Source organism: Pipra filicauda, unplaced genomic scaffold, assembly GCF_003945595.2.
Source record: "Pipra filicauda isolate LSUMZ 115617 unplaced genomic scaffold, ASM394559v2 scaffold124_size2119055_pilon, whole genome shotgun sequence".
NCBI classification, from domain to species: domain Eukaryota; kingdom Metazoa; phylum Chordata; class Aves; order Passeriformes; family Pipridae; genus Pipra; species Pipra filicauda.
Window position 1 is genome coordinate 1,162,473 of NW_024103707.1, and position 27,595 is coordinate 1,190,067.

The window sequence follows — 27,595 nt, forward strand, 5'->3', positions numbered from 1 at the left end:
GCAGGAGCACACAATAAACATCTTTAGAGTAGAGTATTACAGAGCCTTCTGAAAATTAACCTGTACTTGATGAAAACACCACCAGAGAAAGGAAAAAAATCTCTCTCTCTTTGAAGCCAGGCCGAGCTTTCACACTTTGTGTTTTGAAACATTTGAAATACCATACACGTCCACACACTACTACCCAGACAGATCAAAAAAAACTTTTTTCATCCTTCTGAATACAAAGTGTTCCTCTATTCTCACCTTCCAAGAGAGAGTATACTGAGTTTGAGGCACTAATGGAAAGCTAAATCTAACAGGTTCAGAGAACAGTTGTTCACCTTAAGTAGTCTTGAAAACATAAATATTCTAGCAATAAAGTAACAGTAATTCAGAAAGAGGTACTTATTCAGTGCTGATCAGTAGTAAAGTTTACTTAAATTTACAGTGCTGAGTGACTTTCTGCTTGTTTTTTCTTTTTATTATTGGGGGTATTGATTGTGTCCTGAACACACTGTTCTCAGACTTGAACTGGACTGTGATCAGGGATATTTTGTCGTTAATTTGAGACAAGAGTTTAACAGAGTTTTCACTTCCAACACACACATAGATCATGGCAATTTCAGGCTGCTTTGCACAAAATTTTTGTCTTCTGAAGTAGCTAGTGCTCAGAAGCTCTTAAATTAGCTTAATTTTTCATTTAATCTGTTCTTTTAAAATCCACTGTCTTCTAGATATGAGCAAAGAACAATATTATGGAAGAAGAAAATATGACTAGGAAAAAAGGTTTAGATCATTAGGTTCTATTTCAGTCAGCTTGAAATTCCTGACTACTGCAAATAGAGACAGAATTATTAGTAAGTAGAAGGAAAACTAAAGCAATGCTATATTAATTTTGAAAATTCTAACTTTTCGCACATGAATACAGAGAATTTCAGAATTTAATAATTTCAGAATTAAAAAGGAAAATTTAAAACCAGACACTTCTCATTTATAGAGGAGCCGACAGACTTCAACTCATGAGTGCTAAATCACTATTCTAATAAAAAAAATAATTGTTGCCCTGAATGTTCTATCTTCACTAAGAGATCATTATAATTGATCCTACTTCCAGAAAAACAGGTTTGAAATACACATTGAATTCTGCTTTTGAAGTACCTCCTTCAGATGCAAAGCAGACAGGAGCTAACTAAAAAATGATCAGCGAAGTTCTGCAGCAGATAGTTCAACAGAAATAAAACACACTCTAACACAGTATTAAGTGTTTAATCAGTTATAACTAGTAGGTCAGTCATACAGAAACGAGGACAAACAGCTCTTCAGCCTTTCAAAGAAAACAAGAGGAAATTACCCATTTTTTAAATTCAATATACAAAACTGGGATGAATTCTCCTAATATAACAACAGGCACTAAAAGTTGTCCATAAGCTCTAGTACAAAAATTTGTATATTTTTTAAAAATTCTGTATATTAATCGGTGGGGAACAGTTACTAATCCAGTAATCTTCCTCCAAACATATAATCCAGAGCAGATTTCTCTGTCTATGAGAGTAAGTGCTCAAAGGATGTCTTAAAGAATTTAACAAACAGCAAAGAAAAATACAGAAAAATGAAAAGGTAGTATCAACAATCACAAAGAATGCACATATGTTAATCGTTCCCCTTTTTCATTTTCAAAAAAGGTTAAATAAAAAAGGGTTACTTTTCTTCCTATTAAATACAGCTAATTTTATTAAGGAGTAGAGCAGATATTAAGGAGAGTAGCTTTGTTAAAAGTTCATATATGGATCTGAAAATACTGTATCGGCAATCAAAATTTTATATGCTATGCTACTTGAACATTAGAGAGTCAACAGTAAAGAAAGACATGGATATACCGGAGCAAGTCAAGCAAAGGGTCACAAAATTCATGAAGGGAATGGAATACCTCCTACACAAGGAGAGGTTGTGTTCAGCCTGGAGAAGAGAAGGCTCAGGGGGCATGTTATCAGTGTGTATAAATACGTGAAGTGAGGGATAAAGAAAACAAGACAGACTCTTCTCAGTGGTGCCTAGTAACAGGTCAAGAGGCAATGGGCACAGATTGAGACACAAGAAAACATTTTTTTACTGTGAGGTTAGTCAAACACCGGAGATAGTTGCACAGTGAGGTTTTTGAGTCTCTGTCCTTGGTGATATTAAAAACTCAGCTCGAGTCAGTCCTGGGCAACCTGCTCTAGTTGACACTCTTTGAGCAAGATGGTTAGACTAGATAATTTTTAGAGTTTCCTGCTGAACTCATCCATTCTGCAAATGAATGTATTAAACAAAACAAGATGGTAATTTAAAACACAGAACTCCTCAGACAAAGCACGTAAGAGTAACAAACAAAAGATTGGTAGCTTTTGTAAGAGCCTAATCAGCTTTTAGTACAGCCTCTTAAGAACGCCACTGGCAGGGGCCGGATACAAAGTACTACAGACTGGAACATTGTAAAAATGTATCTGAATGTTTCACACTCAGTTAACACTGAGCAGCGTCAACTACAGAAATTCATTCTCCTAATTGACACAATCTTCACCAACTCTCCAAGAAACTTGGGTGCACATCTACCAGAGAAGCTTCAGAGCAGCTGTCCTAAGCTCTTTTGGTCCTCTTAGGATCCTAGAGAGGTCAACAAAGTAGAATGCCTAATGGCATGCTTTTCTTTTCAGCTATCAAATTGGTCTTGGAAGAAAAGATCACTAGTTTTGCTTTGTTCATATGGATCCATTCAAAACCATTACAGCATTCAGATCACAGCAACGTCAAACAATCTCATTCAATCTGCCCCATATCTGGTTTTCCAGAAACCTAATAGGTTTCATTCTGACAGGAATCAAATTACGAGGGACAAGGTTAAAATTATTCCCATGCAATGTTTTAATACCTCTTCCATGGACAAATTTAAAAGATAATACAATCACAGCATTTAATTTGCATACATCTACTCTAAAAAGAACAGTATTAAGGAATAACAATTCAAAAACTTGATCTGGGGTACTCTACTAAGAGTCTTCTAACAGCTCAGACAGCAGATGACTGCAGTTTGGCACAATCTCTCTTTAGTACCCTTATAACTCTCATTCCATTTCATTACATGTTTGTAATTATTCTTTCCTTTAATAATTGTTCCAGAACACTCATGAAGCCAGAGGAAGGGCATGTGAGCTTGAAAATTCCCACTTTCCTAATTAATCAGCTGGTCCAATAAAACACCCTGACATAGGTTAATCTCACACTCTTGTTAAAATGCCTCACCAATGGACTCATGATTTTAAATGATAACTCTCATGTGAGAGAACTGAAAGAATAGTCCATCCCCTCCAGTCCATGAGGTGCTTTGAACTTTACTCCCACTTTCATTGGAACAGTTTCTGTTGTTCTGACAATTATCTTCATTAACTATTTTCTCATGGATTTATAATCATCTGTCAAATGGTAATCTTAATGGGCTGTTCTTAGATCCAGACAATGAGTACACAAAGGCAGAATCCTGAATTCCTAAACATTTGATTTATTAGTGAAGGCTTTAAAAGAAACATATAAAAGGACTGTAATGGTAATTCTGATCCACTTTACTAGCATGATTAGTAGACCCATAACTGGGTCCAAGAAAGCTAAAGAGCAAGAAATATAAAACGTGCTTTTTCAGCACAAGGACACTAATATTGGCCAAAAAACATTACAGTTGAACCAAGAACAAGAACAAACCAATTGTTACCAGAGCTAGAAAGTACTGGCAAGAGTGCCCAACACTGTCTTTGAAGGGTAAGAGCCAACAATACAAAGGGGAGACACTGTTGGCAGTAAAAGCCGACGCACCAAACCTTCAGTGACACAGGAGATGGCCGGTGATGCACAGGTTCTGTATGATGTCAGTGTTGAGCTCTATGACAGCATGAGAATCTCAAAGTTATGAATGGCAATTTAAACCCTGAAAACAAAGAGGCTCTGCAACAACTCTGCTACTAAGCTTTGCGACAGGTTTCAAGGAGTATCAGACCAAAGAGACTCCCTTGTGTAGTGCCTTTCTTTAATAACAATGGACTTGCTTTCAGGCAGTATGCTGAATATTTCTGTTACATGGATTTCAGCTCCTATAGAGCTACCTGAGAAATCTGAATGTGAAAACCACAAAAAGGCTTTCTCAGAACAGTCTGAAGTTTAGAGCTGCTGACTACTTTATTAGCAGATTACAACCTGGATGCTTGAGATTTTCTTATGTAATGAAAAAAGTTCAAAGCAAAGTGCTTCCAGGCAAACCAGTTAGTATTCTGAAGTAACCAGGGATTTCCCTATATCATGTACACTGATGGCTTGACAACCAAGAGAGACAACACTGATCTAAAATTGCCTATAAGTTTCCATACACCTCCACACTTGTGACACTCCTTATGTAATACAGGACTCTTCTCAAAAATAGATGTGAAGAGGAAGCTATTTTCTTGTCCTAGAAAGAACAGCCTGAAATCTCAGTTTCCCATTGTGCTTCAGAAATTAAATGCCAGGCAGATTGAAGGCAATGCTCAACTCAGGATAATCAATAATCTAGAGAATTAAATTGTTTGTGGTGATGAGGACATCAGAGTCAAATTACCATCCTGTCATTCATCTACATCCTAAGGATGGGATCTTGAGGAGTTAGAATATTTAATAAAACCTGCTTTATCTAAAAAAAAAGTTCGCAACTAACTATACTTAAGAGAAAGTTTTGCTTTCTATCAACTACTAGATAGAATGTAGGTACTAAAAAAGCAAGTTATCAGCAATAACAGATGCTACAGAGGGAATACTATCATTAAAACAGTCTAACTGATATAGGCTATATTCACCACTTTCCAATGATCTAAACAAAAGAGGCACTTATATCTATAGAAATAAAAACATTTTTTATTTAAGAACATCCTATTTGTACGTTAACCTATTTTCAGAGTTATTCAAATTGCCTTTAGAATTATTTTTAATCAAAGTTTTGGACAGCTGATATTATTTTAAATAGGTTTATCAATGTCTTAAGATGCCAAATGTAAGTGGAAATAAGGAACCATGATTTCCAGACTGTCCAAGTGAAAAGTAATTTACTAATTTTACAAGTGAATATTTTCTATGCGCGTAACAAGAACAGCAATGATTCCTCTGCAATTGCCTATATAAGCACAAAGGGTCTGCCTTCCAGAGGTTTAATCTTCTCTGAAAATAAAATTAAAAAAACAAAAATCTTTAAAACAGATGCAATGCATACATAACTGGCAAAAAGCTGGTAAACAGACTGGGATAAGAAGGGAATCCTACTAATACATCTACACAGTTTTGGTCTGAACACACATTAATAAAAAGGATGGTAAAAAGCAACTTTCAGTTTCGTCAAAATGTAAAGGCATTGTGACATTTAATATTAAATTACAAAGACGTGTGAAAAGGCATAAAAGCCGCTTATCTGTACATTAACACACAAAAAACTAAGTAAGAAGAATTAAATTTATGATAAAAAAGGGTATTTATCACATGGAAACTAATGTTTCTCAGAGTGTAATTCAACCTATTACTTTTGTATTTTTTATGAAGCAAAACTAATATCAGTCATGAAGAGAAAAGACATCATTCTATCAGTTCAGTAGTCCACTCAAAGGGTAATAATATAAGGTGCTGCAGAGGACTGTCAAACTCTCAGTTACAAGAACTACACATCAGAACAGTAACATTCCTTCTCAGACACAGTTACCTCGTTAACTCCTGAAGCACAGAGATTAATAAATAATTGTGGAAGCCTTTGTTACCCATACATCTAACAGTCTTTTAAATCTCTTTAATCTTTTGACCTCAATTACATCCTGAGGAAAGATCTTCATAGGGCACACAGGCAATGTAATATTGTCAATGTTTCAGACAACTTATAAATGTGCTTATGAGAATGAACAATATTATGATCTTTTCCCATTACATGGTAGGCTTGGTATGCCATTCATTACTTGTAATAAAACACCACTGAAGGTGGCACTACCTTCATTTAATGCCAGTAAAAGCAAATTTGACTAATTTATAAAAAAATGGCATCATCGAGAGCCAGTTACATCCAGGCTGGGGGCTGAGGGAAGGGGAACTAAGAAGGCAAAGAGGATTACACAACCTTCCCACGCTGACAATACAAAGATCACACACTATGAACTGGGGGATCACAATTCCTTTATCACTCTTCTTCTGAATTCTATGCATTTCCAAATTTAAAACAGTATCATCCAAAATAAAAGCACACAGACTGTGAGTTATGTGAGGAGGAAAATCATGTGAGGAGGAAAATCATGTTTGAGTACAGATGTAATACCCAGCAGGAAAAATATATAGAAAAGAGGTGAATACAGAGCTGTTTTACAGTTTCAAGCAAAAAAAATTTCTTTCCTTAAGCACTTTGTCAGCAAAGAGCAGTCATACATTTTTGCTAAGGTCCAACACTGATTTCTTTTCAGAAAAGGAAGAAGTAGACAGATATTTTATTTTAGCTTACATATTAGGAAAAAGATGTTTATCTGGCAAATTCATGTAGTCCCTGACCATTGCGTTTTTCATGAATTCAGATTTAACTGACCATTGAAGAAGCATTAATAGAAAAGGAACTATTATTCCAATGACACCGCATTCAAATGGAAATACCCCACAGCAAAATGTACTAAGTCAACTTTAGTAGTGTGGACTGTGGGTGTAACCCACTGAACGAATGAAACCACTGAAAGGAGTCACTGGGATATATGGGAGAGAAGAAAAGGAGGAACAACTGTTTCCTTGAGGAAGTCATTCCTCAGCCCCTGCAGAAAGACAGGAAATTGGGACCAGACACAAGTTGTGCTGAATGAGAAAACTAGTTTGGGACCACAGAACAACACTGACAAAACTCAGAAAATCTGACTGAATGGTCAGAAAATTACAAGGTTTTGCACAAAGAATAGTTTCTGTAAATCTAAGTATTTTTTTGCATTTTTCTTGCAGGTTAAGTAGAAACAATTTAGAAATGCATTTACAAATGTTACAGCAATGTTCATGAGGTAAAACTACTTTTATAAAAGCCCAAATTTTGTTTTTACTTAGCTTACCATTTTGGGATATACCCTACAACTTCAAAAAAGGAATTAAGCACATGAGCAATTAATTACTGATCTGATGATGCAGTAATACAAATTATCTAGCTCAATCACTTGACCTTGCTCTATTGTACTTGAGCAAATTTCCTCTTTTTGTTGCTTCTCATAGATTTAAAAAATATGTAAATTGCTCTGCAAGTAAATACTGCTAACAGCAGTATTTTAGCCAAATAACCACCAACCCCCCACTATTAATAGAATTAAAACATACAGCAAGTTTTTAATGTAGTTCAATAGCTAAAATATTGAAACTACAAAACTTCAACTTTAGGAAAAGCTGACATATAAAACACCTATTTATTTAGTAATCTTACTAGGCAAAAGGGAAATGCAAGTGCATTTTGAAACATGAAAGCTGTATGATTTTGAAACAAACCTTGTCCATCAGTTTACTTGCGTGAAGACTCAGGCTATTAAAGAATATTTTCTTGCTCAACAAATGCATTTCTTCAATTGTTGTCAACAGTGTGGCTGCACTGTTTCCTACAATACCACTGAAAACAAAATTAAGATTACTTAATAATTCTGAAGGGAGAACAACATGGCAGAGTCACATACTTAAACATCATTTCAAATAATTTTCAAAGTTGAAAATTTACAACAGATAATTGCAGGTAACAGTTCTCCATATTGTCTGAGAGGTAAGTTGACTGTAAGAACAAGCACTATCAATTATGTCATTAAGCAGATACTAAATACATGCTGTCAAACTTGCGCAAACTTTTTTGTAGAATCCTAAAAGTTACTGGATTTCTGTTTTGTTATAGAAAACAGATTAGATAAAGAAAAAAGGGTTAACAAGTATCCTATCATACTCTCCTTTAGGGATAGCACTATCTCGCTTCTACTGAGATGTTAGGCTTCTCCAAAAATGTAAGAATTCATGCCTTGCTATTCTTAGTGTCAAGCTATCACACTTAGCAGAAATATCCCTTAAATCTTCAATGGCACTACATGACTGTGCTCCTCTCACAGCTATACTCTCCCTGTGTCTAAAGTAAATGTACTTTTAAGCTACAAAATGGCACTGAAATTCACTGTGTCATAACAGGACTAATTTAAACCTGATTTTCAGGTTCTAATCTTGTATTTAATAGATCATTTCTCAAACTGCTTTTTCCCTTCATTAGTGAGGTGCACTTTATACAGAGAAAATTATTCAGCTGGTAGAAGGCACTTCAGTGGTCTTTAAACAATGTGTTGTTAAGAAGACCAAAAGACTGCCTAAGACCTTCCATTTTAACATCACATTTTCAACTGCACCAAGCTTTATAACCACAGGGAAACGCTAACTTTGGAGACAGAAAAATGACAACAAAAATATTTCAAGTTTTTTGGACAGTAAAATTAGGAATAGGTCTTATATGTGTTCTACCATAGACCTGTAGTGCCATCACAATTGAGAATTTTAAATAGGGTGGGAGGTGCCCAAGAACCACTTGTCCCAGTCTGCCCAATATCTAAATGTCTTTTTAGAGAGAGAAGCTTAAATAGCAGTAGTAATGATTCAAATTCTCTGAAGATCAGTCCAGGACTGTGGAGGAAGATTTTTCTGCTAATTCTGCTTCTAACCAACATAAACTACTGCATATGCCACAATGTATGAAAACAGCAGCTCTGGCTTTTCTCCATTATTTTCTCTATTCATAGTGGCATCTGGAAGATTGGAAGGTGATTGGTGCACCTTCAACAGTGAGGTAAGGAATGAGGTAAACATCTTCCCAATAGAAAAATGAAAGTGCATACTTAAAAAAAAAAAGATATCAAAACACAGTTGTTTAAAAGAAAAAAAGAAAAATTGAAGTTCTAGAGATAATGCTAACATTTTCTCCAAGGGGACTTGACTTTGTAATCTTAAATTTTTTGTAGAGTCTTTTTTGTATACTATTTGAATCTACACAGAACAATAAAGAAACAGTTTCCGTGCAAATTGATGCTATATTCCAAAGCAGATTTGGTAAGAATTGAGGAATGACGACGAGTAAATGGTATCTGATTGATATCACATGTATTTCTCCTTGATAGTACTTGTTACAGTACAGAGCAAAAACTAAGCCACAAAAGTACTATTTTTAGTAGATTAATCTTTACAAATACTATTAGGGAAAAAAGGCATTTTTAACATACTTTGTAATTTTGCATACCTGATTGTATGGTGGTAGAACTTGAGAAGATTAGAAATCTTGTACAGTAAAACTGCTCCTGGCTCAGCAACAATCACCTGTTCAATTCTAACCTGCAGCATTAACAAATACAAGCATCCTTCAGGTCACAAATTACAAAAAGCCAACCTCTTGCAATACATGTCTGATTTTCAAAAAATAAATTCAACCAGAAATAAGTTTAAAAAGAGAATGCCCTGTTAACTATAACATTCGACTTGAACCAAAGTGCTTCTGGGTTGCCAAGGATCTGGGCAGAAAAGAAGTAGGTGTATGCATTCTTAAAAAAAACCCACAAACCAAAAAGCCTTCAAAAAAATCCCATTTCCCTAGAGATTTCTGCTGCAATTTGTTATTGAAAATTTAAAAATAATGAGATCATTTGATGGATCCAGGACATACTGGAATCTTCCCCAGCACCGAATAGCAGGAACAGCTGCAATGCTGCAAAATCATTACACTACAACAGTAGATCGTTCACATCATGCAGCAATTCAGAACATCAAAATATTAGGTATTTTACCCAAAAAACAAAATTTCATCTGGATGAATTCTCTTCTTCACTTAAAGGAGACTCTATATATCTCCTACCAGAATTTAATCATAGTAGACTGTTTGTAACACTTATAACATTTATTTATAACATAAATAGTGACTGTTGACTATTTATCTCAACCAGGAGATAGTGGCTACACAGCCCAAAACAGTGCTGATTTGGACAGCTGATGTCTTGTCTCCATGGTACACACATTCTCAACCCACTCACAAAAGGCTGCCCCAGAGTCAACCTTTGTGCACTTATGAAACAGAATAGATAGTGACCTATCACTGCACTGTTCTCCCACGTGCCTGTGTGTGAAAGAGCTACACACAAATCACCAGCCAACACTCGCTCTCCCAAGTTATTTGCTGTTCAACAGAACACATTGTGCTGCGGTGCCTTCTTCTCAGAAGCAGCTGCAGGGAGAACCAACTAAGATTATGCTTCTTCAGTCCTCTCCCCTTGCATTTAATACACAGACCAAAACCAAATAATACTTTTTAACCCTTATTTGCGATGGTCAATGCACTAAGTTTATTTCAACATACAAAGGTCAACTTTGCCCTTCAATGTGTCTGTATATACAAAGGTATATATACAAATACTTGTCTCCAATGTTACCTGAAAGGTCATTTGGGCATGGATGCTGAGTATATTCTAGTTGTACAGCAAAAAGGAATACAGCAGCCAGGGAAAAAAGAGGAAAATCAAAATATTGACTAAAAAAAAAATCAATAGCTAAAAATAAAGAAAATAATTAAAAAACAGAAAAAGAAGAGGCAGGAGGAAAGGAAAAAATAAATATTTTAGGGTCATGAAACAAAAATAAGAATTAAAAAAATAAAGCAGGAAAAGAAGAACTGCTGCTTCCCACACAGAAGTCTTCACTGCACTGGAGAACCAAAATTTTTAAGTGACTCAACTTAACCTGTTCAGGGAAGCCCTGGACTTGCAGCTCTTATAATTTCTTCACCCTATGCACCCTGTTGTTAGTTGACCATAAAAGATTATCTGATGTCTATGTAAGGCATCAGAAACATTTTGTTTTGAACTCATCTTAAGTGTTACGGCAAAGATGACAAATTTAATTCAAATGTTTTTTGGGATTCTCCTACTTCCATCTGAAATGAGAGGCCTGTAGTAAGATCTACCACTGGGGAGTATTCAGGATTCACCTGAATGCCTAAAACACAAACTAACTATCAATGAGAAATGTAGACAGTTTATACTGCATGTAACCATTACCCTTCTTCAAAAATAAGGAAACTATATTATATTGTACATTCACACTGAAAGGCATAAACTAGTATGAAAATGCTACATAATTCTCTAAGTATTTAAAAGTGCTTGTGGAAATTCTATGACTATGCTTTTATTGAACTACTCTATACTTCAGTATCAACTCAAAGTGACAGATTTACAAACATCAGCAGAAATACACTAGAAAAGCAGTGTATTGTGGTGCCACACAACTACAACACAGAGTGGTTTCCCTGAAATCAGTGAAGCTATTTTTCTTATTGTGGACAATCTTCAGAAAGAACAATGTATTGTAGAAAAGATTGCTTCAAATTGAATCTATTTTTGTTGTTACTCTCAACATGGTGGCTTGCAATTATCTATCTGCATTGTATGAATTTTTTCTTTCCCCAGGGGAAACAATGAGTGCTCCATATTTTACAGTGGGAAGTCTAAAATGGCAGTGAATTAACACAAGTTGCATTCTATTAAAATACAGAATACAATGGGAAGTCTTTAATTTTTCTCTTAGTTTTTTTTAAATTATTTTTATTAGCATAGTAACTAATTGACAACAATATTTCAGAGGATGTTTCTACAGAGAGCAGAAGCACACAAGTATAAAGAGTCTGGCAATCAAAATGGAAAATATTCTGCACTGAACTATAAAAACCTCAAGTATAAAAATCTCAGATCAAAACCAAAACTCCCTCTTACTTACACAAAGGTTTCATTCTATTCCTAATTACTTCATTGGAATGCACAGAAATACTGAGCTCAAACATCAGCATTCAGTATTAACAGAACTAAAGCATGCAAGAAGAACACAAAGTTTGGCAAAAATCTTACAAGAAAACAAAGCTGTGGTGATTGTTTGTTGTGACAGGTGTTTTCCAACATGTCAAACACTAAAGGCTGTGAAGGATGGTCATAATTCTATGGCAACAGGCACAAAACTGAAACACAGGAGGTTCTGTCTGAACATCAGGAAACACTTTTTTTTTTTACTGTGCAGGTGACTAAGCACTGACATAAGTTGCCCAGAGAGGCTGTGGAGCCTCTGTTTTTGGAAGTATTCAAAAGTCATCTGGACACATCGACTCTTCTGTAATCCTGTGACATTCTTAATGGCACTTTTTTGATTTTTACCTCTCTCCAAACTTTATCTTTTTCTTATCAGAAACTTACATATAGTATCCAGAAACCACCTGTTTACATCAGGGACTAAGTATTTGTCAGTTGGACAAAGTTGTTATAGCTACAGCATTCTAAGAGAACTTTATTGTAATAGTATTTAGCATAGTAGATTTTATTTTAAAAGCACTTGGATTTATACACTGCACAGTCAGGCAATTACTGGTATCAGCTTCATCACCTCAATTATTTCAGTGCTTATGTGAAGCACATCCAGTAAATAAGTCTGTCAATCATTTCATGGATCATCTTAATGATTTCTATCAAATGCATCCCCTAAACTTACAAGGGCTGTAACTTGGAAAAAAAGACAACTACAGAGGGATGTGACAAAAATACAACAAAATCAGGGTAGCATAAAGATGGTAATTAGGAAACAATTTTTCATGGTCTCTTTCAAATACAAGAGCTGGAGTTACTAAACAAACAAAAAAACACAAACCACAAAAGAGTTGACTTTTCACACAGCAGAGTTAAACTGTTCACTTCCGTCCTGCAGGAAATGTAGTGGATACCAACATTTTGTATCAATTCATGCAAGAAAAATCTATTGAAGTCCATTAAGTAGAAAGACAGAAATAAGCTCAGTAAGTCCTTAGTATATTCACAAACAGGCAAGGAAACCATCCTACAGAAGTATCATGACACACCTGCATAGCCTATATACTATTCCCTAAGCATACGGTAATGAACACTATGAAAAATAAGGCACTAAATTAAATTGATTTTTCATTTGACTCACTACTACCTTTCCCATATACTTATCCCAAAGCTAAATTTTTGTACATAAGCACTCCTCAACCTAGGAAAAGTAAAACAAAATCAAGACTCAAATTTAATATCCTAGTATCTCTCACTACATGACTATTTTAAACCAGGTATCTATGAGCTTAAGGAATGTTTAATCTGAGAATCATAAAACTCTTCAGAAGTTGAGAATCTAACTCTCAGCCAAGGGCAATGAAAATACATTGAAGAGATGGGGGTACAAGTTCTGAAAAAACATGATAGAAGTGCTTTTCCATTTACAGTGCTAAGGAAAACAAAATACTTCACCTTCAGAGGCCTGCAGACACCTTCTGTGATGTGCCCAACTACTTCTTGAATATTTTCTTCCACACCTATAGTTAATGCAAACACATGCTAAGATTATGCAAATGTAATTCTCTTTTCTTCAAGACTATAAAACAAATAAACAAACGTAGGAGGTACTCCTCCATAAAAAACATTATGAACTGTATGTTCTTTTCTCCACACAACCAGAAAACACCTCCACTGTACTTCAAATCTAGCCATTAAGAAATAGCTGCATGACAAAACAGTCCTGGAGTCATTACCTTTTGCTGTTCAATTGCTTTCTAATGAAACATAGATTTGAGGGAGAAGCAGCAAGGGGAAAAGAGGGAGAAGCAGCAAGGGGAAGAATAAATGATCTAGTAAGAAGCTGTCACAGTAAGGCTCAATATTAGCACTTCATGAAATTAAACTGGGAAGAAAAAAAAAAAAAACAAAACCAAAAAACCAACCAGGCCAGTAAGATGCTCAGGGAGCAACAGCACATACCATTTTGAAAGGCCTGAACAGCAAATACGTGTCTGTCAGTGTTTGATACTGACACACTGATGGCACTGTTACAAATTAAGTGACACGTATACCTCCACACTGCTGTGTGCTGCAGCATTAGCAAACGCTTCCTCCCCAGCAGCAATTGAAACTCGTCTTTCACAGAACTACATATAAGAGAGAATATTGCCTATCTTATCATGAAACACAAATGAATTGTTGCATGGCAACCAGTACTGTCATAAATCAATCAAACTGAAAGCAACAGATCTTCAAGCTCTCACTTCAGTAACAACTCAGAATAGATTTATGGAGAAAGCAATACTTTAATTCTAATTTAAAACTTGTCAACAGGAGTTCATCTTCAGATGGGACCCATGCAATGAAAGTAAACAAACTGACTGTGACATGTGACAGAAATCAGGTGACCTGAAACTATATTTTGCTTATTTCAGACTAAGAGAGATTACCTCTAAGAGTAAAAATAATGAAAGATCAGAGATCTGTGCCAATGCGTCTTTACACGAAGCTTCGTCAAAAGCCACATAAGCAGTAACAACTGAATTCAGCATGGTGGCTCTAAGAATTTTAACATACTAAATTGGTAAGGTAATAAAAATAGGTTAATATAACTGAGTACTGTTATCAAGGCAGAAAGCAAGATTACAAACCACAACATGCATGCTCTCCGATGTAATGGCTAGCTCTCACACACCCCCTAACAATTTACACATTTTTTAGTAGGAACAGTCACACTTTTACTGTTCATCAACATAACAAGCACCTAGCACATCTTTGCAATAGTGTATTTAGACCAGATTGACTTAAAAACAAGTTGTTGGGTATGAAATTTTTAGCTCCAAAAATATACAAGTTCGAATACCAAAGGACATGGAATAACAATCTTGGTGTACCACATGCTTGTGCCTTCGCATATATTTTCATGTCCAATTAGAATATTTGGATTCCACAACCAGTGAAATCTTCCAGCAGAATGGGTTATATAACTGGTGCAAGTTTGACATAAAAGAATTACAGAATAAACAATTCTTAGAGACCCAAAATAACTTTTAGAAAATGGTTCATAACTGAAGATACGCTTCTGACTGCTTGCTACACCATATATAATCTTTCTCTGTGTATCCTTCTATAAAAGGAGAAATCTTTCTTGGACTTCACTTAGCTTCTGTTCTCCATCTGGGTTCCTGTAACTCCATGAAAAATGGTTTTAAACTGCATCTCAAAATGCCTGCAATTCTCCCTTCCTTTCAAGTACAAGTTCTCTGTAAGACTGGAAGTCTCCTTCTAGCAGAAAACCTAAGCTCCAAAGACGAAAACCAGATGCTTCATCCTTTTCCAGCAAAATAGTTAAACTTTTCTGAATGTGTTTTCTGTGCTTAAAATTTTAACAGCATTTTTGGTCAAATTAATTTTAAACAGTTAACATTTGCAAACTTAACATTTTAAAACTTTTTAAAAGCCAGTCTTGAATACTCTGATTATGGGCTACATAATTTCATCATTTTAAAGTAAAAACTGGGATAAGAACATTTCTCAAAAAAACCATGTTATTCACACAATTTTTCTTCCAGTGGGACCAAATCCACCTCTATCATATCAATAGCTTATGTGTGACTTTTTTTTTTTCTGAGAAGGGAAATTTTTGTATAGCTGTGATTTACCAAACTCTCCATAGTCCTGAAATTACACAGAGCTTACAGGAGAATTTAAACAGAAATCTGCACTCAGAACAGATACACCTGAATGAAAATAATAGAAATGGTTCTATCTGCAAAAAGCTACTCAAGTTGAAATGAAAGTGAAAACATTTGACTGACCTAACTGCAGACCACCAGGTAAGTGTCTTATCTATGGTAGTTTCTTGGGCTCCCTCCATAGGGAACAATGAAAGCCTCAGTTTGTGATGAAAGGCTCCAGAAATGCTTACATTAGATATTAAATTTTGTTGGGAAGATTGCCTTCTGGAGATGCAAATTTCTGTCATTATCTATAACTGCAAATAAACAAGATGTCCACTTGTGAAATGTCTAAATGAAATCAACTCTATTTCTGCCAGAGCCTGTGCAGCCAGACACCTGAAGACTGCACAACAGCACAGGTTCTTCAACTTTAATCTCTCAGTATCATAGATACTGTACTCACTGATTAGTCACTACCATCTCAGGTCTGTATTTATAAAAGCATATAATCTTAAGGTATTTCATGGCTGCACTGCCCATAAATGTTTTTTGTTAAACCGAGTGGTATCTTATTAGGTACTGTTTTGTCTTACAGATCTTATCACATCACTATCCTTGTCATCCAAAAAATTTCCCTAAGATGCAGAGGAATAGTTACAGGCAGCACCTCTCAAGCTTTGCAGCTACCAGTACGGAAGTTAAGAATCCATCTTTATGTTTCTTTAAAATTGTACAACAGTGTAGCAAACCCTTTCCTGCAAAGCTTAGGAAAATGTATTTTGCCTTCAGACAGAAATATTGAATCTCTTGTTTATACCAGTCTCTTGGGAAAAAGTTTTGGTCTGATGATTTTCTTTTGAAAATTTTCCTCCCAAACATTTATATTCCCTGTATTATCCAGTATCTTGCTCTGTGGACAAAATGCTCTAAATATATCTAATTACATGGTCATAGCATCTCAGCCTGACATCCTGCCAGAAGGCCAAGGAACTTAATAGTTAAACAAAGCACTACACAGAGGTGTGAGAATTTCAAAACGAAGGGCAGGCCTGTGCAGCAGCAGTAGCACAATCCACAGAAGAACCAGACACAGTAACATGCTCCATGGTGCCAGCTTTTCCTGAAGGACTCCCCAGTTACAGCAGAAGCATCAGTCAGTCATCTACAAAGAATTCTCATGTCTTTTTCTTTACTGTGAAACCGCCATGAGGCCTGCTTTCCTGTCTCCCCAAGATACTGTCAGCAAACAATATTAAATTCCCTTCTATGGTATACTGTAACTGTAGTCAAAAAACAACAGCATTCCTCCAGTATGATTTACAACAGTTCCTAAACAGTCTCCTTTTCCACATACCATTAGTTAGGAAAGCAAATTAATACTTACAGCAGGAAGGAAAATTAGAATACATATCCACTTTAAATCCCAGGGAAGGACTGAGACACACAATCTGAAGAGCTCACCAGATGCAGATCAAATGTAAGTTCTGACAATGAGTTTGTTACAACTGAGTACCCATGCATAACTTATTAAAAATGTTTTTGTCTGAATATATGATGATAAGTCATACTATGGCTTTCTATTGTATAAGGAGGTCTTTTAAGTATAGGCACAATCTACTTAAAGCAAAGGGGCTGAAGACTAAGCATGAGAGTCTGCAGTTCTGTTAATGAAGGAGAAATTTGATATTAAAAAGCTTCACATATCTGTGAGCAGCCTACTTTGACCTCCATAAACCTGTAATGATGTTATATGACAGATGAAAATTCCACTTTACTTGTAGCCTAGAAGGAAGAGACCTAAAGGAACAAGGAATGATATTTAAAAAAAATAACTAAACAAAAGAGTATGGTATAACAGGAATCTTCAACATAACAATAAGCAATGACAATCTTTACAAGGAGATATGTAGTCATATACATTGCAAACAACTTTTGAACTCTCAACTACACTCTAAAATGTCCCTTTGTAAATTTAATGTAAATCCATTATAAGCACAGTGAAATATAATGAGTGCATTTTTAAATACTCTTCTTTATTAAGGGTGTTCTTTTAGAAAAATGCAACCACCAGTTACTCTGAGATTCCCAGGAAAATTTAAGCTCAGACTTGTAACCGAAGCCCAGCCTAAGAAATTAATCACACTTTCTGACTTATGACAGACTTACTTTCTATCACTTCCCAATTTATGTTTTAAAACTAGTACTACCTTGAACAGTTACAAGCTTTAACATAGCTTCTAGGTGTTCTTTTTCGGAAGCTGTAGCTTGATGCAACCAGGCCAGCATGTCTCCTACATACCTACACAAAGACAGAAATTTCTGTGTAAATCAGCGGTTTCTGGTGTCATTGAGTCAAAATGGCAACAGGCAAAAAAAAAGACTACTTCATATATATTTTTGGAGTACTGTACCTCAGAGGATCATGCGAGTGCATTTCAATAGGGCGAGGAGTACCTCCCAGACCTCCTCTAGTAAGAGCATCTATAAAGCCACGGACCACAGCACTCCTCCTTGCTGTCCCAAACTCATCCAATGTGTATCTGTTATTGAAACATGAAAATGGGTTAAGAAAAACCAGTTTACCTCATCATAGCTATCAGTTCAACTTTACAGTTAATACAAGTAACCACGGTTATAGTTCTAGAAATCTTGCATCAATGCTTCTACTATAAAACATTCAAAACCATCTGATTTTCTTGACTCCTCTAAACAGATACTAAAAACACAGCTTTCCCTTGACCTAGCTGTTCCCTTACCCCAAACAAAATAAATAAAAAATAAAATGAAAAAGCACTTTTTCCATTTTTATACACATAAGCGACTTTGACAGATTTGGGACTCCTGTTTGCATACGGTCCAGCTGACTGACAGAAGCAGCAATTTACTGCACTGCAACACAAGGCTTCTTCCTTCTTCTAGGCTATCACATGATTGATAAGTAGCAAACAAAGTTATTTTCATTTGATAATAGCTCACTGCTTTAAATCATTAAATGAGTCTTAGCTGCATATTTAATGGATGAACAATTACAGCCCAGAGTGCGTAATCTCAAATGGCTTGCTGGTGGCAGAGGAGGTACCAAAAACTTACACATGGCTCATTTCTGGAGCAGGCTACCCTCCTGTTGGCATTGAAGCATGACAGCAAGTAAAGGATGGGAAATTAGCACTGCTAATGTTCCTGTTATATTTGCTTAGAAGTAGGATTTTTGCAAGCCACAGAACACTTCTATTTCTTTTTTTAAATTAATTTAAGTATTTTGAACAATACACGCAAATTACAAAGGAAAAAAAGAAAATATATATTACAGTTTATTTTTCCAACATAACTGAAAAAATGTCAAAGAGTAAGCATGTTGTCCCTTACCAATGACACCCAGCAGATGAACAAAAATAAAATATTAATAATAATAAAAAGAAGTTAATCACTGACTGAAGATAAACAAGTACTACATTCACATTTAACAGAGGTGGAGAATAAAATACAGAAGAATATAATATACTGTTTCAAAACTGTTCGATTAGATTTCTACTCTTCTACAAAAAGTCCAAGGAAACCTTCAGTTTTGTTCTTTTTAATCTATGTTATTATTTGAAGGGGGGGGGGAAAGCACACTGAAGAATCTGGAAATGTCTGTTTAAACCTTTTTCTTTATGCACTGTACATGTTAACTCGGGAAGTAAATACCTTGAATTAATAAAAAAAAGCCTAATGAAAAAAGTTTAATAAATTACTACTTTCAAAAATAATGCAATTAAGAGTGGAAGAGATCTGGGATCTCACAACAGCCCACTGTCCAGGAGGAGCAGTATTGGAGTGAAAAATCTCCAGTGTCTGTAGAAACCAGCTACACTTTTTTCCCCCCTCCAATGAACAGCTATACAACAGATCATTAAAAATACAGCAGTGAAACAGATCTTGTGATATTGTAATTAGTTTTGAAAACAGCAGTCAATAATGATAATTTTGTTTTAAAAAGGAAACTACAAATTTTCCTTTTGCTCTCAGTAGAACAGCGTTTAACCATTACGAAATCCTGCATCTTAAAAAATTCAGTAATAACTACTATTTACACTAGAACACGGTATTTACTACTGTGTTATTACACATACTCATGTTCAGTAAAGAAAAAAAATTTGGATTCTTTTCAACCCAGCTTCAACTTTTAAAAAACACAGTAATGATCACTGAGGAAAGAAAAGGTAGAAAAAGACCTTGAAAACCTGAATGCATGATGGAAAAGGAACACTGCTTTGAGCTATGTCTCCATGCATTTTCTATGAAACAGTTTTTCTGTTAGAGCCAGGAGATGAAAACCAAACCGAAATGTTTCTTTCAGACACCTACTGACTGCAGTTCCCAAAAGTCCATCCATGGTACATTCTTTCTGACACTTTTAGTTGACAAGACATAAGTCAATATAAGAAAATAAGAATTTGTGGATTTGTTTCTAAACTCCTGCCCTTCTCCATCTTACTCCTTTTCACCCAAATGAATCACAATCTTTATCAGATGAAAGGGCAGTGATTTGGAGGAAATGTGTCCAGTTTACACACCAATGCTTATATGCATAAACCAAAAAACAATTTAAAATTACTTTCTTCTGTGACTTAATTTTTACATTTTGAACTCAGCAGTTTGTTAGTTATTTAAAGGTACACAAACTCTTTTGGAAGGAAATAAACTACATCTTGAGATTTAAAATGTAAAGCATCAGTACTGCAATTTTGATAATACTGCTTTAGCAAGTAGTTAAGTATGATACTCTATGATGAGAGACATGTGGTTGTGTGTAACGTTTACTTTTGCCTTTCTGGCAGAAGAAAGGTCTTACCTATCAAGTTCTACCTTTGTTATTACTACTGTTGTTGTTTTTGAGAGAAGTGTCAGAAGAAAAATAAATTCTCTTTTGTAGATTCATTTTAAACTAGCCAGCTGTGGATTTACATAGAAGATGCTTTTTCTTTTTTCCCAGAAATGTTAAGAAAGCAAAACAATGATTTTATGAAGTTTCAAAGTATCGTAATTCAACAAAACATTTATTATGGAAAATAAAACTGTATCTAAAAAGAATCCTATAAAATGTTGTGAACACAGTTGTAACTGATCTTTTGCAGCTGTGAAAGAGGGTGTGGAGGAGAGAATGTAAGAAAGGACTCTGCAATCTCCAACTATGGCACCACATCCAACAGCTGGGGACGTCAAGTGACATCACTTCTCCCTCACATTAACTAGCAGAGCTGACTGAGCATGTCAAGATCTGTGCTTCCTCTCATAATGACAGAATTTTTAAGGTCCACCTTCACAATGCATTTTTCCTGTGAGGAGTTCCACAGAGATTTACAGTGTCACATACGTACACCTTTACACATCTGACACCATTTAAAGACAAGAGTAGCCTTTGAAAGACTGCCCAGTACTCTGCTGTCCTGGATACCTGTGGCTGAAAGTAATTTGCAATAGCTGCAAAATGTGATGAATGCATTAAAAAAAACCCAAACCAAAACAAACAAAACAAACCCTAAAAAGCAAAGAAGTTTAAGTACCACCTCTTCAGGTATAGTCACTCTAATAAAAACAGTTCTTACAGTGCCACCTCGTGGTTGTCTCTACTAAGTACCATATGTAATAAAGTCCCTGCAGCAAATTCTGAAGACTAGTAGTATTTTACAGATACACAAGTATCCCTACACTTTAGAGGTCAATATGTAGTAGTTTTTAATAGACAACTGGACAACTCCATTCATACTACCAGAGGCACTTCAGTAAGAGCTAATCAGCCCTTAGCAATTTTTCACTTTAGGAATTTAAATGAGATAATCACATGCTTTGGACAGCATTTTTTACTTCACAAAAACCCTAGAATGAGCACAGCAGAAATTCACAATTCATTTAGGTTAAAATAAAAACAGTCTGACAATTTACTTTAATTAGAAACCAGTGAGTTGGAAAAACGCCGCTGACATTTACTGTACCATAATTATGTCAAAGACTTCTAACATTTAAAGCAGTTGAAATATGATTTTTTTTACATATTTTTATGTTTGTTTGTTTTTTTTAAATTTGACACAGGACTAAACTGCCTTGGCACCGAAATTCATGCCCATCTTTAACTTTTATAAGCTCAAAATTTCTGTTAGAGATAATTGCAAACATTTACTTACTTGTACAGGACTGGTCTATCTTGTAAGGCTTCCATGGCTTGAGCGAGAACTGGAGAAATGTCACATGATTCTTGTGTCAATGTCCTGCATTCATCTATAAAATATCAACAAAGATAAAAGCACATTCTTTACACTATAATACATTTTATAACAAGCTGTAAAACAAGAAAATTAGTTAAAACCTCAAAGGCTTTTGACTTTGAATTGAAGCCTTTAGAATATGCTACCCAGGCTAGTTAGTGTTAAATATAACTAAATTCCCCTGCAAGCAGTACTATAAAATGCACGTCCCTCACAAATTTCAACAATAATAATGATTACGGGAAGCTTAGTATTTGTTTGTGCCTACATACAAATGGTGAATCATTCAACCATCAGAATTCTGTTGGGCTCCTTTAGATCTGTTTACCACGTTCCAAGTAAGCTATTAAGAAAAAAGGGAGCAAGTATTTAAGCAAGCTGTGGGTTTGTTTTGTTGTTTGGTTTTGTTATTTTTTACCTTCCAGCACATTAACTACAGAATCTTGTATATTCCCTGCAAGAATGTGGAAATCATATAAACTAAATCAAATGCTGGCATAAGAATTATGATTTTTTATTAGGGTGAAACCACAACTATTATATGAGGTTTCAGCATCCTCTGAAGAACACCTAATGAATATAAAAACCACAGTGCACCATTTTTAATTTTTCTTTTGCAAAAAACTTACTGTCAGTGTCTTTGGAGAAGAGAGAACTAATAAAAAAGCATCTACATTTCACACTATCAAGATGTTACACTGAACACAGATGCCTAGATCCAGAGCACATAAGCAAAAAAAATAATTGCCTAATATCAGTCAAAAGAGCATCCTGCTAAAAGGAGGTGGTTTTTTTTTTTTTAATTTTTTAAAAGTAATGCACCACTCCTCCCACTAAACTAGATCTTACTACCAAATGGTCAAAGATAACAACTTCCCTCTAACCCGCACGGAAATGAAATTCAATAGAACTGACAATTTGTTTGGACTATCAAACTGAAGTAGCCACTCTCTGGAAAATCATCTACTAAAAACAGAAATAAATAATACACTTTTATAGTGATGAGACTGGTTGAAAAAAGGAGAGAATCTCCAATTAACTATTTGGGTCATAAAAAATCTTTCACTAAGAAGGAAAACAAAATGTTAATGTATCTTGGAAAGGTTTTTTTCTAAGTTCGATCCACATGAAGGAATTAAAGGAATCATCATAACAATATTAATAAACATAAAAACATTCTTAGTCCTACTCTGAGTCCATCTGTAAAGTCGTTCATAAGATGCCTCTTGCAGTAAAGCCATCTGTTCCATAATTTCCAAGCTACAAGGAAAAAAAAAAGTTAATTTGCAAATACTATTTTAGGTAGCAAAGGCACGTGCAAGTCAAATAAAAGATACCATTATTAAAATTAGGAAGATTTTAAAATGTTATTATTAGGGTTTTTTTGTGAAATACTCTGTACAGTCATATGAAGTAAAGAATGAGACCTTGTTTTAACTTCTGCTTTTAACTGCAAACGGTTATCTTACACTCATTTAAGTAGCACTCACCCTGCCCTTTGCTGATTTGTCCGGAGGAGAATCTTGACATCATCGTGAATTTGCTTTACTCGTCCTAAAGCCTTGAAAAAATCCTAAATCAATTTAAAAATAAAATAAAATAATATGAAATAAAATAAATTAATACAATATAAAATAAAATAAAAGCAGTGTTTAAAAGCAGTAACTTCTCAGTCAAAGCTCTTGCACTCTATACTCCCCATTTCAATCCCATATTTATGTTCCTTGTGGGTCTGTGTCCCAAAATCTGTGTCCCGAAAGCTGCTTTTAAAACACACACCCGGCCTCTGCCACCTCATTCCACTTTAAGAACCTTAGTATTTTTTTAGGTTCCCATTGCATCAAGTTATTCTTCCATAAAACAAAATAAAAAGAAAAAAAATGCAGTAAAGACATGTTTTTAACCTGCCTTATGTAGTATGTGTGTGTTTCACAGTTATTAGTTAACAGTTTCAGGAGATTTTGAGAACACTACTATGCATTACATCGTCTCCCATTAATGTTAGCAACTTAAGAGCAAACTGAAACACTATAAAGTACAATGAATACAGGCTGATATTTGTTGTATTCATAAAATAGGGTTACAATTTCTTAAAAAACATGAAACATTCGCAACAGAATGGACCTAGGTTTTCCAGAACAATCTTTCCCCCCAAATAATTCAGCAGCAGCAGTGAAGAAAAAAAAAGAACACTAGAAGAGATGGACATATGGCCAAAAGGGTTATATTTTTACTGTTTCAGAAAGCAAATGGAAATCCAATAACATTTTCAAACACATCTCGTAACCAAGTCATCTTTCAAATATGATGGAGGAGACCAGCTAATTCAGATACAACTATTTGTTATATCTTTTGTGATATGAACAGTTTGCCTCGGGAAAGTAGTTTCATTTTGGCTCATTACATAAAATAGAAATATTCTAAGTGAAGTAGGCCAATTTAACCTACTGCCTTGCACCAGTTTTGTTGAAGGCCACGTTTATAAAAACGTAAAACACTTTTCCTTCAGGAAAAAAAAAAATCAAAACAGAAGCCTGACTAAGATGTTTTAAGGGCACTGGTTGACTCTAACATAGGGGAAATACACACAGATGATATTAGTGAAGTCTGCCAACTAAAGTAGCACAACTGCTGTATCTCAGTCACCTCTGCATATTTTTTAGACCAAGTATCAAAAAGTCTATTCCTCATTCTGCTGCAAACCAAGCACTGAATAACTGGCACAGCATTGCTGTCATTGTTCCCTGCAATGTGCTTTCTAGAAACCTGAATGTTCTTTCATGGCAATAGTGGTACAAAAGCACACAGCAATTACTCAAGTGCACAATCATTTAACACATTCCATTTATGCTTTCATTAGCACTGTTTATGGTTATCAGTTCCATATCTTTAGTAACGCTTTAACTGCAAACAGGATGCCTGTGGAATCGAGATAGTGTATCTCAGCAGGCAGTCTAGATTTAAGTGAAGTTTTCCATGCAATTACAATAATAGAAAAAATCCATTAAATATACTCAATTCTCTTACTATTCAGTTTGCTTTTACTGCAGAACAATGTGCCTTCTTATTCAAACTATAAACATGCAGTGGTTTTGGAAGGTGGCTAGAAGTGAGTCAGCACCTCATATCTTCGTCAACCAAGTAATATTCAGGGAAAGCTTCAGCTTGTATGTTTCAAGTCACTGAATACCTATATACATGAGTATGCAAAATGTACACATGCATGCACAGGGGCAGTACTACATATTACTGAAGAGCTGCGAGCTTCTCATTTGCCTTATGTGAGCGTGGTGAAGTTTCAAAACATCTTCACTGAAAATTTAGACTTCATAAAGGTCTTTTTGAAGCGTAGAACCACATGAGAGATCACCTGCCCCTTAAACTCATTACACAAACTAGAAGTTAATGTTGATTTTCCTTCTCTATACTTGAATCTTTAACCACATATTTCAAACTCATCAGAAATTCACCATGCTGTTAAAAGGTACATTCTTCCATAAAACATTAAATTGCAAACTGCAAATAAGATCTCATGTACAATTCAGCTAGGGCACTTCTACATTTTAGTTCAGGGCAAAGCTTTTAATGTTCATTGAGCTACCTCAGTAATTGGCTCATCTTTCGTGCCTCGAAGCAGGTTCATTTCATCCGGTGTCAGTTGGAATTTTGCTATGAATGCATCTGCAACTTGTGCTTTCATTTCTAATCTCTGACTGTAATAAAACAAAGTGAAGAGGACATTAGCTTTTATGCTTATCTCAGATTTATTTTTCATTTTAATACTCGTGGAAATATAATCACCATCAGAACTTGGTGTTACAAAACTGTAATAGTACATTCCTGCCATCAAACACTTGAGTTGCTTCTTCACATACAGTTTTCTATTAAGCTTACATAGATTATTCAGTAAAGACAATACTAAGTTCTTTAAAAAAATATTATTTTAGTATTGGTATCATAAGTTATCTAATTCAGATACTTTGTGCTTGTACAGTTGTAATGCTTGCCTTTCAAATTCGCCAAGGAAAGAATGGGGTTTCTGTGTCTCTGGGTTTTTAGAGAGACACAAAAAAAGCTGTAGCACCCAAAATGAGAAAATTAACAGACTAGATCCATTTCTTTGTAACAACATACAGTTGGGACACAGCAGGGATGTAATATGCAAATGCCCATCTCATGGGCAGCATTTTCCTGCACACGTTTTGTCACACACCTTTATAACCACAGAAGGACACAAACGAAATGGACCGAGATTCCTGCAGCAACAGAGGATTTGCATTCCAGGAAATAAAGACTACTTTTTGAGGACATTGAAAAGACACTAATTAGTTATTAGCAATGCTTCAAATAAACCTATCCACTCAATTTCTCTAAATCAACTCTACAACTGCAAATTTAAGGGCTCCGTGAAGCTGAATGTCTCCTAAGGAAAGAACAAGAGCGATGGAGAATGATTTTGACCAATTAAACAGCCAATGGCAGCAGCTGTATCCATGCATCACAGTACTTTCCAACACAGCGGAAGGAGAACGGAAAAACACTACTTCTAACACATTCAGTAAATTTTCAGTAAGAAGATTATGTGATAAAATCAGAAGAAAGGAGGTCAAGGTGTAAGAGGAAAAGTACCAAGAGAAGTTGGTCTACAAAACATACATGAAACAGACAAGAAGATATTAACAAGAGTATTTTTAACTCAATATTAGGCCTGTGATTTTCTGAGGATAACTATGCCTTTCTAGCAACAGAGACAGAAGATGGATCAGGTCTGCTCTGTAGTAATATATTCCATCAATGATGCATAAGCCATGCTGCTTAGGCTGCCTCAGCCATCCCTGCTCATCCCTGCCCTGTAATGCCCTTCCCACTGTGACAGAACCGTTCTTTATACTATCATGTAGTGAATCAGATCAGGGAACAAATCTGGCAGGAAAAACAGTAAAAGTTTTTATTTTAGGGGGGTGGAGATTACTTGTATTTTCTAATATTTTCTAATACCCCACAGACCACAGTCTGTGCTAAGGGTCTGTGGGGTACTAACATCTATATATGCACCTCTGCTATACTGAGGGGTGTGTCAGTACCATGAGCTGCCAGACACAAGTTGGCAATGACTACGTAGTTCATTGCTGCTATGAAACTGCTCATGAAAACTACACTTCTGAACTCTTCTGGGGTATAAAAAGAGGTCATTTCAATAGTCAGCTACAAATAATAATCATACTGATAAATACTAGGACCCAAAAAAACCCTAGAGGCATATGACAGCTACTCAAATTGAAAACTAGGCAAGGACACTTATAATTTCATGCAATGATGCTGTTTTCAATGGCACATTCCTGTTTCATTCCATCGTGCTGAGCAAGTCTAATCCCTCAATGTTGCCATCATCGGATTTGGTTGAAACAATAGACAATGTAATTTAGTGAATTAACTTTTAATAGTTGTTTCAAGTCTCTCCTCTTGTGATGGAAATCTCAATTTAATATCAATCCATAAAGCTGAAAATACTTACACTGGATTATTCCTCCCAATAGGGAAGAGAAGGAAGGTAGGAAAGAGACAAGAGAAAGCAAAATGCAAGACCTTCTTTGGTTTCAATTGAAACAAGATCTCCCATAAACACAGGGGTTATAAAAAAAAAAACAACCTTGCTTGTCAACGTCTTTCCTTCTGCAAATACTCACTCTTCACAGTCCTCCCTCCATTGCTTTTTTGCTATTACAGAGAACAAGGTTTGATCCAACACCGTGTGTTAAAGACATTCTCATCCTTGGCCATGTCTTGGGCTACCATCTGCCATAATGGCTCACTG

The 27,595-nt window shown here is 35.4% G+C and overlaps 1 protein-coding gene across 1 annotated transcript in view; it reads right to left on the reverse strand.

Moving 5' to 3' along the window:
- COG6 (component of oligomeric golgi complex 6) overlaps window positions 1-27,595 on the reverse strand; it is a 53,321-nt gene that overhangs the window by 14,301 nt on the left and 11,425 nt on the right. Inside the window, exons 5-13 of the mRNA XM_027723129.2 lie at window positions 25,382-25,493; window positions 23,271-23,353; window positions 22,970-23,040; window positions 21,700-21,793; window positions 17,947-18,075; window positions 17,743-17,834; window positions 13,329-13,393; window positions 9,281-9,372; window positions 7,513-7,630 (exon numbers count right to left, since the gene is read on the reverse strand). Coding sequence (XP_027578930.1) covers window positions 7,513-7,630; window positions 9,281-9,372; window positions 13,329-13,393; window positions 17,743-17,834; window positions 17,947-18,075; window positions 21,700-21,793; window positions 22,970-23,040; window positions 23,271-23,353; window positions 25,382-25,493 — 856 coding nt within the window. The remainder of the gene's footprint in view (window positions 1-7,512; window positions 7,631-9,280; window positions 9,373-13,328; window positions 13,394-17,742; window positions 17,835-17,946; window positions 18,076-21,699; window positions 21,794-22,969; window positions 23,041-23,270; window positions 23,354-25,381; window positions 25,494-27,595) is intronic.